We start from the raw sequence: 12,513 nt of genomic DNA, 5'->3' as shown, positions 1-12,513 counted from the left end.
TCCTGAGACCCATCCTACTCTGCTCTCGCCCTCCTCCATCCTTCTTTGGCCTTTAGATCAATGCAATCCTGCCTCTAACCGGACAGCAACTTCCTCGACAGCAGCACCATCTTTCACATGGCCCACCCGACAAATACTTTGGACAAAGTGGCAAGGAACTGCGGACAGATTTTCACATATCTTTGTTCATAGCTTTGAGCAGAGAGAACCCAGTTTCACAAATAACGCTGAGAGGTCACTGTGGAGGAAAATAAACCAGCTATAAAAAGGAGCACCTGAGATAGGATGAAGGGGAAATTTATGAAGACTTGGGAGGAAAGTTTGCCCAAGGTCCAAGTCAAATCAAGTCAAAACCCACCGCTGTATTTTCCTTTGTTTGCTTTACATGAATGGTTTCATTGGAACACTAAAGAGGTAGGGATTTTTCCTCCAGATATATAACATTGCCTCTTTGAGTATATCTCTGAGTTTCCACTGGAATAGAAAAGGGAATTATTTTGTAATAAGTTCAAAAGAACTATTTAGGATAGTTTTATTTATTTATATGGCTGTTTTATAGTTTTCTTACTGTGAGATTACATAAAGAATTGATGATCTGAGATAAAATATTTCAGGTATATTTGTGTCCCTTCCAAATTACTTGTTTTTGGAGACACAAATTTTCAAGTTTCAATAACATCTCTTACTTTTGGGGAACTTCTCCTTTAGCATTTCTTCACATAAACGGTCTGTGGCAATTGGGAAGAAGAGGGGAGATACGGGTGCTGGGGCTTTATCTCATCTCCTATAATGAGGGATGTTTCCTCCTGACGGTTAGTTTATTAACTTCTGGCAGGTCTCCAGGAGTAAATAAAGGTTGAACATAGTTAGGGACTACACCAAGACCTTCTGCAGGATCCTCACCCTTTGTCAAGTTACATCAGAGTCGAGGTCTGCAATGGGATTCAGTAAAAGGAGGGCCTTGAGTACTTCAGTAACTAATCCCGCAAGAGGCATAAACCTGAGATCACAGTTCCCCTTTGACATATGTAGTTTCCAGACAGATACCTTCTAAATATCCACAGGGTTTAGGAAATTAAACTGAGACAAATCTTTGAAGCCTTATCCACATGAGCAATACACTTTGCAGGTAGAGATGTTTGTTACTGAATTGAAATCTTCTAACGCAGTCTCAGGGCCCTTAATTAGACAAGCTTTCTGAGTCAGATGAACCCGAGGAGACCTCCGCTTGTATTTTTTAGGATTTCTACAGGCTACAAGATGCATTACCTCAAACGAGTCCTGCTTCTAAGGGAAACCACTTGAAGCCTTTCTAAACTGGCCTTGGCTACTAGGATCTCCCATTTCCCAGTCTTTATTGGCAGTTCCCCCATTTCTACTTTCTTTTCTAGCCCTTCTATATCTTCCTCCTTCCTCTCTGTTTTCGGTTGAGCAGTTCACAGCCTGCACTCACTCTCAGGTATCTCTTTTAGAGAGTCGAAGGGCCAGAATGGCATCTTTTTCTTTTTCTGAGACAGGTTCTCGCTCTGTCACCTGGGCTGGAGTGCAGTGGTATGATCTCAGCTCACCGCAGCCTCCACCTCTTTGGTTCAAGCAATCCTCCCACCTCAGCCTCCTGAGTGGCTGGGACTACAGGTGTGCACCACCACACTCAGCTAATTTTTAAAGTTTCTGTAGAGATGAGGTTTTGCTACATTGCCCAGGCTGGTCTCAAACTCCTGGACTCAAGCAATTCACCCTCCTCGCCCCCCCAAAGTGCTGGGATTACAGGAGTGAGTCACCATGGCCAGCCTTCTTTTTCTTCTTAGTGGCACAGTTAGAGCCCTTAAGTTTCAGTGTCCATAGGACTAAACTGGGTTCCTCTCCTAAGCTTAAAATTCTCCCCCTTGGTCTGTAAACGCTTCCTCTTCTTTCCTCAAACTGGCTCATGCCAGTATAATCTTCCTTCAACTTCCTTCCATCGTCATCCCTTCCTTGTGATGACTCACTGTTGGGATTTCTTGGGCAGGGTGAGGGGTGGTAAAGACCAACCACTAACTAACAGACTTTCCAAGTGGAGCATATGCCAAGAGTCCAGACTCTCACCTGAATGAGGAGATCGATAGCGAAAGTCCTCTTTGGTCAGCAGCAGGAGAGCTTTGCCATTCATTTCAAACGTGTTGCTGTCAATTGGCCTTAAAGAAAACTCATTTTCAGCCCACTTGAGCCACTGGGCTACGTCATCCCTGCTCCAGTAAATTGGCTGCAAGCCTGTTGGAGAGAGCGTGAGGCAAAGAAAGAGAGAAAGGTCTTGTCAGTTAGACAGCTGGAATAAACGGAGGAGATCTCTGAATAGTTAACAAAATTGAGTCTCCACATCTCAAGAGCCCTTATGTTCAACTCTGAGTCCCCTCTCCAGCCCTTGTTTGAGCCGCCCCACCGGGGGCTTCTCCAGACCCAGAAGCAGCCTCTAAGAGGGGTCCAGGGAGCAGTTTGTACACCAAACCCTACTCTGGGGTGTGCTGTCAGATTAACACTTTTGCTTTTATTTAGAGGCAAAATGAGAAAAAGATCCTTTTCTATGTGTTTAAGGGACGGTAGGTCTTAGAGACCTGCCCTTCCTTGCCCAGTTCCAGGCGCTGTTCCAGGGTGCCCAAGGCACCCATGGGGGCTCAGAACTATGACACATGTCAGTGTGGTTGGAGGGTCCTCAGATTCAGAGCTGATCTGATTGTAGCCCAGGGTCCTTCTGAAGAAAGAATGTTCCAGAGCTGGGCTTGACCTTCCAAAGCTGCCAACTAATGAAATGTTCCCTGACAGTTCTTCCAGGAAGAGCAAGTCACTCAGCCTCTGGGAAACCATCAGGCTGGCCTCTGCGAATAAGAGGGCAAGGTAAGGATAAAAGTCTTCTGCCTTTTTATTCTACTCACTGACATGAGAGCTTCCTGGTGGGGTGGTACTTGAACTCTGAGTAGGACCCAAGTGGGCAGGAGAGGGGTACAGAGCAGAGGCTGAGAGGTTGGCTCAGGTGCTGTGGGAAATCTTTGATAAGTTAGAACACTGGTTCTCAAACTGTGATCTCGGGACCCATCAGGGTTCCTGAGACCTTTGTGGGGTGCCTATGAAGTAAAATATCTTATCATAACAATATTAATTATTTGCCTTTTTCACTCTCATTCTTAGGTGGAATGTTCTAGAAGGCATATGACATTGTGATCTTGCAAAGATTGAATGCAGAAACAGAGATGGCAGTCCAGCCATCTTCCATTAAGCCGGACTTTCAAGAGTCTTTCAAAAATGTGTAACAATGCCACTCTTCTCACAAATTACTTTTGGTCTGGGAAAATGTATTTTAAAATATATGTTCGCATTAATATAGAGTTGGCTTACTATTTTACTTGCTACATTCATAAATATTTTGTAAATACCCAGTTTTAATTTATATAATAATATGGTAACTACAGATAGCTATAACCTACATAAGCAAAAGCACTTTGGAGTCTCCATTACTTTTTACGAATCAAAAGGAGACATGAGACCAAATTTAAGAACTGCTTGTCAGAAGAAGCTAGATGTTCACTGGATCTTCATTCTCTAAAATCACATGGTGTGAATCAATAGTTCAAATACAGCAACGGCATCAGTGTTGCTAAGAGGAGCTTCCGTCTTTCAATGTAAGTTACTTAAACTTGCTAAGAAGACTTCACAAGTGTGTTATAAAAGTGTCCCTTAGTTTGATCCTGGAAAAAATCACCTTTCATCCTAAAGCAGGCATGCCAAAGAACAATCTGTTTTGCTACATGGGGTGCTCTTCCTACGTGCTGAAGTGGGGAACAAACGGCTCAAATTCTCCAGGGCCTCTGGACATTCCAGGTGGCTCCTTTGCAAAGTGTAGTTTTGAGGAATGGTAGTTGGCTTACTCTAAACCTGTGGAAGCCCCCCAGAACCAAAACCCGTTTTTTGTAGTGCACCAAAAAAAGAACTACTGGGCACTGGAACATTAGAGATGAGCATTTAACAGTTTTTTTTTTTATTGGTGTTTTTAGGATAATTTTTTTTTCACATGGAAACAAACGAGAATTTCAAATAATTTATGGTGTGTTACTGCTTTATGATCTTTAGAATAAAATACAGTCACTAAAGGTTTTTGTTTTTGACTCCTGACTGGCCAGAAAGTGATGCCTATTAAAAACAGTCCACGGATATGGGAAGTACCAAGTCTCTCCAATGACCTTGAAAACACGTATCTGGAATCACAGGGAGGTAGGAGTGGCAGTGAGGGTTACTCAGCAAAATCTCCATTTTCAAACTGGTAAAAACCTTAAACCTAACTCCTTACTGTCAATGGTGTCACCTCTGAACAAGAATGGCACCGCAATTTGTTATTATGGACCTTCCTCTCCTTCACACAGGGAGTTCCCATTTGGGGACATATGTCAGGGTCTGGTCCCTCAGGCCTAGGAAGGTGCCTGGAGGTGAGAGGTCCAGAGAGCAGAAGATGCTTGGGCAGAAACAGGAAAAAGTACGGGGTGGCTTATTGGAAACAAGGGCCCCAAAGCAAATACAGAACTGAATCCCGCTTGGGAGGGGAAATGAGAGTAAAATGCTGAAGTTTCTGCAGAGGACACGCTGCAATGGAGGGAGGCGGGTGAGAAGGGGGTGGGGGATGCAAGTAGTAATTTGAGGTTCTTTATATTCTATGGAAGAAAATACTCATGAGTAATCTTTTCCCTAAATACAAGAAGAGTCACACTCCAAACAGCTCTGCCGGTTAAGCACAACAGTTTCTCTTTTCACTTCCCATTAATCTCTCCCACAGCCCAGCCCCTGAAGCAACCAGGGCCACCGTGTGGAAACCCCCTCACCAGAAACCGACGCGAATGCCCTGGGCTTGTGTACAAGAGGGACCTAGCAAGTTACAGGGGAGACTGCGGTGATCCCAGCAGTCATACAAAAGTGATCCTGAAAGAGCAAGCTACCTGCACCAGGCCACTCAATACATTTATCAGCGTCGCTGTTCTTCCTTTCGCATAAAGAGAGAAGTAGGTGGACGCGTTCGTCAGAGCTGGAAAGAGGCTTGATACACTTTGGTGTTCAAAGTCAAGACCCACTGTTACTTGCTTTTTAATTCAATAGAATAAAAAGGTTATGGTGTAGAATTGAGCCGGGGGAGGGGGAGAAGCCCCTTTTCCTTAAACCTAAAGCCCTTAAGACCTTGTGTGTTACAGTGTCTAAATGGAATACAGCCTTGCACCTGGAGGCAATTCTAATCAGGCTGATTTAATTTACTTAATAGTCATTAACTAAACACTACTATGCACCTAGTACTGCTCTAAGCATTTTATATGAATAGATATTAGCTCATTCAACTGCATGCTCACACAACCCTATGATAGGGATTCAGATTAGGAAACTGAGGCCCGACGCATTTAAGGGACTTGTCCAAGGTCACGTAACCCTAGTAATGAGAGAAGTGGAGATTTGAACCCAGGCAATCTGGTTCCAGAATCTGTGCTTATCCATCACACTGTACTTCAACATGCATGTCCCATCCAGATCCAGAATTGAGACTGGTTTTGAACATCAATTAGGGATTCAAAAAAGACTGAGTGAATTGACTCCCACCCATCCAAGACTTAGATACTTGGAGACTTTCTCAAATTATCAACAGACTAAAAATATAGCCCAAAAATCTGTAGATCCCTGGAGAAGTAGATTTATAAATGGGAAGAGGAGGGAGGTGTAGGTGGGACTCTGCTTTTAATGCATCCAGGAATAAAATCCTCCCTTCACAGGCTACTTGTTCCCAGGCACTCATGGGTGCTTGGTCTTGAGAGTCTTACGTGGCTCACAGCTGCAAACGGAACAGAAGCTGCATGGGCAGAACGAGGGAGGTACATACATAACTTGCTTTATTTACGGCCATCTCTTGCAACTTTAATTCAACAAAGTCAAAGAATATAGATGTTAATGATGATTAGGAAAAGGACAAAAAGGAGAGAGGGAGACCATGATTCTGCACCCATGTTTTACTATTCCCTGTGTACATATCACGCCTCTGGAGGACTATTTACTAAGATCAGCATTTTTAATGCCAATTAGTTTCAGAGAATATTTGAAAAGAAAGTTGTACAGAGAAAACAAACCGCTGTGATTAAGAAAGTTACTAAAAATTCTACTGTACTTCTCCCCCACTCCCGAGTAGGTCAAGTATATGGTGTCATATCCTTCGGTGACACACCCAGGCCCTTAAATTTATTTCTAATATTTCTTCAATTCCATGCTTTAAGGGGCAGCCACATTCATTAGTACATTTTCACCTGATTTCAGACTTTCTGAGATATTCTTCAACTAATGATGAAAAACATGTTGGGAGACAGGACTCCGGATTTTATTCCCAGATCTGCCGTGAATTAACATTTGATTCTGGGCAGGACACTCAGCTTCTCTGTGGCTCAGTGACTTCATCTGTAAAATGAAGGGCTTAGAGTATGTGATCTCTATTCCCTTCAGGGTTTAATGTAGTCAATATGCTCCTATTTAATTTGAATCCAAAAAGCCAAAGAATACAAATACAGCCAGGATCTTTTTCTACAGAATTACTCCATGCCCACGGCCATGACCCTGAGATTTTGTAACTTCCTGAAGGATCTTCTGAATCACAGAAGACAGATTAATGCTTAAGAGTGTTTCATTATATTCTAATTCTTAGAAAAGTTATAATCCAGCTATGGCAACAACCAAAATAACTGCCTGCATTGGGGTAGTACTTCAGAGTTGATAAGGTGCTTTCATACAGATTACTTCATGTAATTCTCACAAAAGCCCAGTGAAATCTGTTGCATTCTGATTTCAGTTTAAAAGATAGAAAACACAGGGCTTAGTCATTAGGTGATTTTATTGATTTGAGCAACACTCAGTTCAAGCTTTTCTGCTACAGTAGCCATTCAGCAAAACCACTCTTTATCCAAACTTTCTGTATAAATAGGAATCTGCTCTAGGTTCTACGTGCTGGAGACAGAATCATTAAATGTGAAAGATGGAAGCTCAAGCCTGGAAGTTAAGAGACTGACTCAGGATCAACCTGCCCCTGATCCCCTGACTTTTCCCAACATCCCATGTTGTCTCGTAACTTGATTCCATGACACACACCAATTTTGTAACCTTCAACACAGTGAGGACAGTTACCATGTCCTTGCTTAGTCATTTTCCCTCCAGATGAAACATTCTTAATTGGTCCGAAGCTAACTCCTCCACCGCAGTTTGTAGACCCTCACCAACCTGCCTGCCTGTCTCCTCCAGAGATCTTATGTGGCTTCAATTCCCAAATGCAGCAGTAGGAACAGGACTAGCATTTTTCTTTCTCTGGACAATATACTTCTATTGATAATAACAGCCAGCAGTTACTGAACATTTACACTGAATCTTATTACTGCAATGATTATTCTTCTTTTTTTACAGATGAGAAAACTGTAGCACACAGAGATGGAAGTGATGGTGCCAAGACAGGGATCCAGGTGGTCTAGCTCTACAGTCTCAACTCTTAACACCCCACCATAGTGCTTTTTGTGTAGCCTAATAACAGCAAAGCACTTACTTGTAAGCAAGGGCTTGCTACGTGCCCGGAGTCATTCTAAATGCTTTGCATATGTAACTCATTTAATCCCTGCAACAATCCTGTAAGACAGGAACGATCCCCATTTATGGAGGAGAAAACTAGAACACAGGGAAGTTAAATGACTTGGCCAAAGTCACCCAGCCAGGAAATGGAAGAGCTGACATTTGAATCCAGGTGATCTGGCTCCAAGCCCACGTTAAAAACTACGTAACTCTCTAAGCTTATTTGGTCGTTTGGCAGGACATCAAATTAAATTTATGACTAAATTTTAAAAAGAAAAAGTTTCACAGTAGTTAAGCATGCAGGCACTGAGCAAAAGCATGGAACCTTTATTTCCCAGCTGTGTGACCTTGTACAAGTTACTTAACCTCTCTGTGTCTTGCTGGCGTCAACTGAAAAATGAGGACAACTTTCAACCTGTGAATTAAATATCATTGAATCATAGATAATGTACTTACACAATTTTCAGAAGACATAAAACTAGTGCAGAGTAAAATTATACAAATGATGATGATATGAAACACACAGGCTAATATCTGGCACAGAGCAATCACTTAATAAACATTAGCTATTGCTTTTGTACTGTTATTATTATAATCACCTTTATAATCTCACTCTACCTGCATATGTATAGCTAGCACTTGGAACCCAACTGTAAGAATGTATATTAATTGATACTGCATTTTATCTTATTATTTTTAACCATCATCTCAGCCTGCTGCCGTCTCTCCAGATTTCCATCTATTTCTAGCATCTATACTCTGTAATTTCACATCATCTACAGCTTTGCTAAGCATCTGTCACCTCCACAGGTTACTGACAAAGTACAGATTATATAGGGCTGAGATAGGAGTACCCTGGTGACACACCAGTCACCTCCTTTTGGATGGATACTGATCAAGTTATTGACTCCTTTTGGGAAGAGTTGTTCAATTATCAATCCATCTAAATACTCTGGGTTTTGGACATTTTCCAAGCTCATCCATGAAAGCACCATCAGAAATTCAATGAAATGCCTTCCTGATATCCTGAAATACAGCAACTACAACACTTAGAGCAACCTTATTAAAGAGGATGAGGAGAGAGGATGAGGAGCAGATGGCTGGTTCCAATGTGATAATGTCTTCCACTCGTAACATGTATGTTTGAAAATCTGTCCCGAATTTCATCCGGAAGTTCCATCAGGTTAGCTGTTTTATTTCATACACACACATTTTCCCCAGCTTCTCTTCCTAAAATCAGGTTAACAACAGTTTACATTCTTTCAGTACAGCTTCCATTTCCCACAACCCTGAAGGATCACTGCCAGTGGCTTATCTTTCACCCCTCTGAGTTCTCGACCCTGGGACGTCATTTGTCTGGGCCAAGAGCCTTACATTTATTCAGAACTTAGTTGGCTTTTCAATCACTTCACCCATCTCGGGCTTCAATTCCCTTCTGCCAGTGTTTGCACTACCTGTTTCAGTCTGACAATCATTCTCCTTCATGGAAGAGAGAAAGAAGTTGAACAGTTTTGGTTTCTTTGCCATTTGCTGATGTTACGCCATCCAACTCCATCAGCAGGCTGACATCATGCTTATTCTTATACTGCTGCCCACACTTATTGTTGTCTTAAGCGTATTCCATGGTTTGCAGCTCACTCAAGTTTTAAAATTCTAGAGCTAAGAAACTCTCCTTTATATGTTTCTTTTCATTAAGTTGCTTTTTCATCCATTATATACATCTTTTTAAAAATCGGAGCTCATTAGACTGGTACTCACAAAACAGTGAGAAGATAAATTGGCATCATCTCTCTGGCAAACAACTTAGTGATATTTTAAGAACCCTGTAAATGTTAACTTCTCAGAATCTACCTTAAGAAATAACTTAGTATGTGGAAGAATCTTTCATGCACAAAGATGTCTGTTGCAGTGTTATTTTTAATAATGAAAAACTAGGAACAGCAATAAGGAAATAGTTAAATAATAGTTACTGACAATATCTATGATAGAAAATTAATGCAGACAGTAGCATGATAAAGAGTATGTATTCATATTGAAAAATAGGATGTGTACATATATAATAATCTCAATGCATAGAAAAATACAATACAACATAAAAAATATTCAAAGCAATTGATACAGTAGAATTGTAGGTGATATTCTCTGTCTCCTTTTCCTTTTTTATTTATCAATTCTATTAAGCATGTGTTACTTTTATATTTAAAAAAGTATTTAAGGGATGGGTGTGGTGGCTCACACCTATAATCCCAGCACTTTGGGAGGTCAAGGTGGGTGGATTGCTTGGAAGTCAGGAGTTTGAGATCAGCCTGGCCAACATGGTGAAACCCTGTCTCTACTGAAATACAAAAATGAGCTGGGCGTGGTGGTGGGCACCTGTAATCCCAGCGACTCGGGAAGCTGAGGCAGGAGAATTACTTGAACCCAAGAGGCGGAGGTTGCAGTGAGCTGAGATCGCGCCACTGCACTCCAGCCTGGGTGACAGAGTGAGGTTCTATCTCAAAACACACACACACACACACACACACACACACACACTTATTTAAAAATTGAGCTCATCAGAGAATATCCCCAATATAGCCTCATCAGTTTCTTTAGTTGTCTCCCTTCCTTCTTATTCCAATGAGGGTCATGTGCAGTTGATAAACCAGGATTTCATTCTCAAGAGCAGCCCAAATGACTCTGAGTTGTGTCTCCGCATTCAGATCATGAGATCCTAAGTACTTTTTCCTAAATTTTAAAGATTTGCCTGAAGTCAAGAAAACACATCTGTTCGTGTCTCTCATTTCCCTTCCCCAATCCTAAGATCATGTTTTTATTCTCACCCTCTCCTATCATTTCTACTTTTCCAGACAATTCCTCATTTGTCAGAGTTGAGTCCAAATTAGCAATGCTCCTCAATGCATCTTCCACCGTCTGGGAGATGAAATTGTGAATTGTTAGGTACAGGTGTTAAGAGTTAAAATGTCCACGCAGGTAGCTGAAGGGGATTTCACAGTGATTTGCACATGGCGCCTGGCACATAACAGTCCCCAGGTAATGCCAGACTGTACGGCCAAAGATTTCCATTCCTAGGCTGTCCACATCTGAGCCAGCTCTGCAGTCTGTGATTGGCACCCCTCTCCTCCCCGACACATCTCATCACTTACTCCAGCTCCGGCTTTGATGGTCAGGACACTCAGCTCTGTGCAGTTCAAAACATTACCAGATGCTTCCGCATCCATGCCATGCCATCATCTATTCTGCGAGGGAGCTAAAGCTGGCACAACCGTATTTTCAGAAGAAACTGAAGCTCAGAGAGACCGAGGGACTTTCCCAAGGTCACAATGAACCTAAAGACCAAAACTCCAGCTCCAGGCTTTTTGTATTATCCAGTGAACTTCCTCTGGGTTAAAGGAAATAATGGATGTAAAAGTGCCTTGCACTCTAAAATGCACTGTAAAAATGCAAGCGAATGAGGAATAATAAACCATAAACTCAACTTCTCATGGCAGGCCTGGTCTAGCTGCAGATCCCGAATTCTGCTCAGGGCCCGTAGAGCACCTTCTGACCTCTGCTTGCCGAGGGCAGGGTTTACTTAGAATTCTTCCCTGTACTCTGCCCTTCAAAAGAAAACCAAGTGTCCTCAGAGCCCTTCAAGCTGCTTCCCAGAGGCACATTTCCGGAGCCTTTTCTGCCTCCTTTCCCTTCCCCACCAGCCTGCTCTCTGCAAATCTGCTCAAAACCCCCAGGCCAGCCTTGGATGCATTCTGACAGGCTCCCCATCTCACTCCTCTGGGTCTGCCTCTAACCTTGACTGTGCTATCCGACCAAAGCTGCTTTCTGCAAACAAATTCTGTCACTAGGGAATTGGAGGTTCCAAAACATTTCCTATTTCTGTCCTCAAGGTTAGCCTGTATCTCAGCACTAAGTTTCCAAGTGGAGGGTGGAAGGTTATACTCATGTCTTTCAGCCAGAAGTCCAAGAACAAGAACACTGTATGTTCATGTTCAGATCCCAAGTCACAGTCAATTCCCTCGCATGAGTTTTTTTTTCCCTTATAAACTTCATTCTGTGGATTTTTCTGACTTTTACCTGGTTTTAGCTACAAAGGGGTTTTCAGCAGAAAACCTGTTGACAGCAAAACGGACCCAGAGCTTGCCACTCAGCCTCGCGAACATGACTCAGAAGATTTCTTCTCATTTTTGCTTTTGGGCAGCAAGTCCAATGTGGTGAAAGGCATGTAGCATTTTAGATCAGACCTTGGGTTTCAGAGTCAAATTGTCCTGGGTTAAAATACTGGCTGCATCGCTTACTAGCGCTGGGTAAGTTACGTGTCTGAATCCGTTTCCCCAGCAGTAAAATGGAGTCCAGCACAGTACTCACCTCTTAGGGCAAACGTGAGCATGAAATGAGGTGATCCCTATAGAGATGCTGCACAGCACCTGGTACACAGAAAGTGCGCAATGCATTTTGGGGAGTTGGGTAGGACAAGGACTGGATAGTAGATGAGCTGCACTTTGTCCCATGTCTCCAGAGGACCAACATACTTTCAGCAGCTCCCTGGGGCCGCAGAAGCTGGAGCGAGCATTCTTAGAGGTGTGCGACGGCTCTGGCAGGAGCTATGAAGCCCAGTACAGCGCTTTGAGGAGGGTACTGAATGGTCAGCGTGCAAGCTGGGAAAATGGCTCAGGTGGGGTTGCGGAAGACAGCCTGGATCAGGGAGAGGCAGGAGGAAAGAAGGCTGAAGGAGGAGCCCACTCAGGCCCCAGGCTAGGCTGAGGCAAGTAAGACATTTGCCTCAGGTGCAAAATCTAAGGGGTGCCTTTACAAAGTTTCAGTAACGAAGTCATGTAACGCAATATTTTAAAAATGAAAATCAGTGCAGAAAATGTATGGCGATCTAAGCATCAACACTTTAATTAAAGTCCATATTTT

The 12,513-nt window shown here is 42.7% G+C and overlaps 1 protein-coding gene across 3 annotated transcripts in view; it reads right to left on the bottom strand.

Annotated features, from left to right (window-relative positions):
- Positions 1–12,513, bottom strand: part of ETV6 (ETS variant transcription factor 6) — a 248,035-nt gene that overhangs the window by 53,978 nt on the left and 181,544 nt on the right. For all 3 annotated transcript variants that reach the window (XM_015151078.3, XM_077952438.1, NM_001266080.1), the window contains 1 exon segment: positions 2,086–2,250. In XM_015151078.3, coding sequence (XP_015006564.1) covers positions 2,086–2,250 — 165 coding nt within the window.

Source organism: Macaca mulatta, chromosome 11 (genome assembly GCF_049350105.2).
Source record: "Macaca mulatta isolate MMU2019108-1 chromosome 11, T2T-MMU8v2.0, whole genome shotgun sequence".
Taxonomy (NCBI): Eukaryota; Metazoa; Chordata; class Mammalia; order Primates; family Cercopithecidae; genus Macaca; species Macaca mulatta.
The sequence above is the reverse complement of the archived record's forward strand: the minus strand, read 5'-3'. Positions and strand labels throughout refer to the sequence as shown.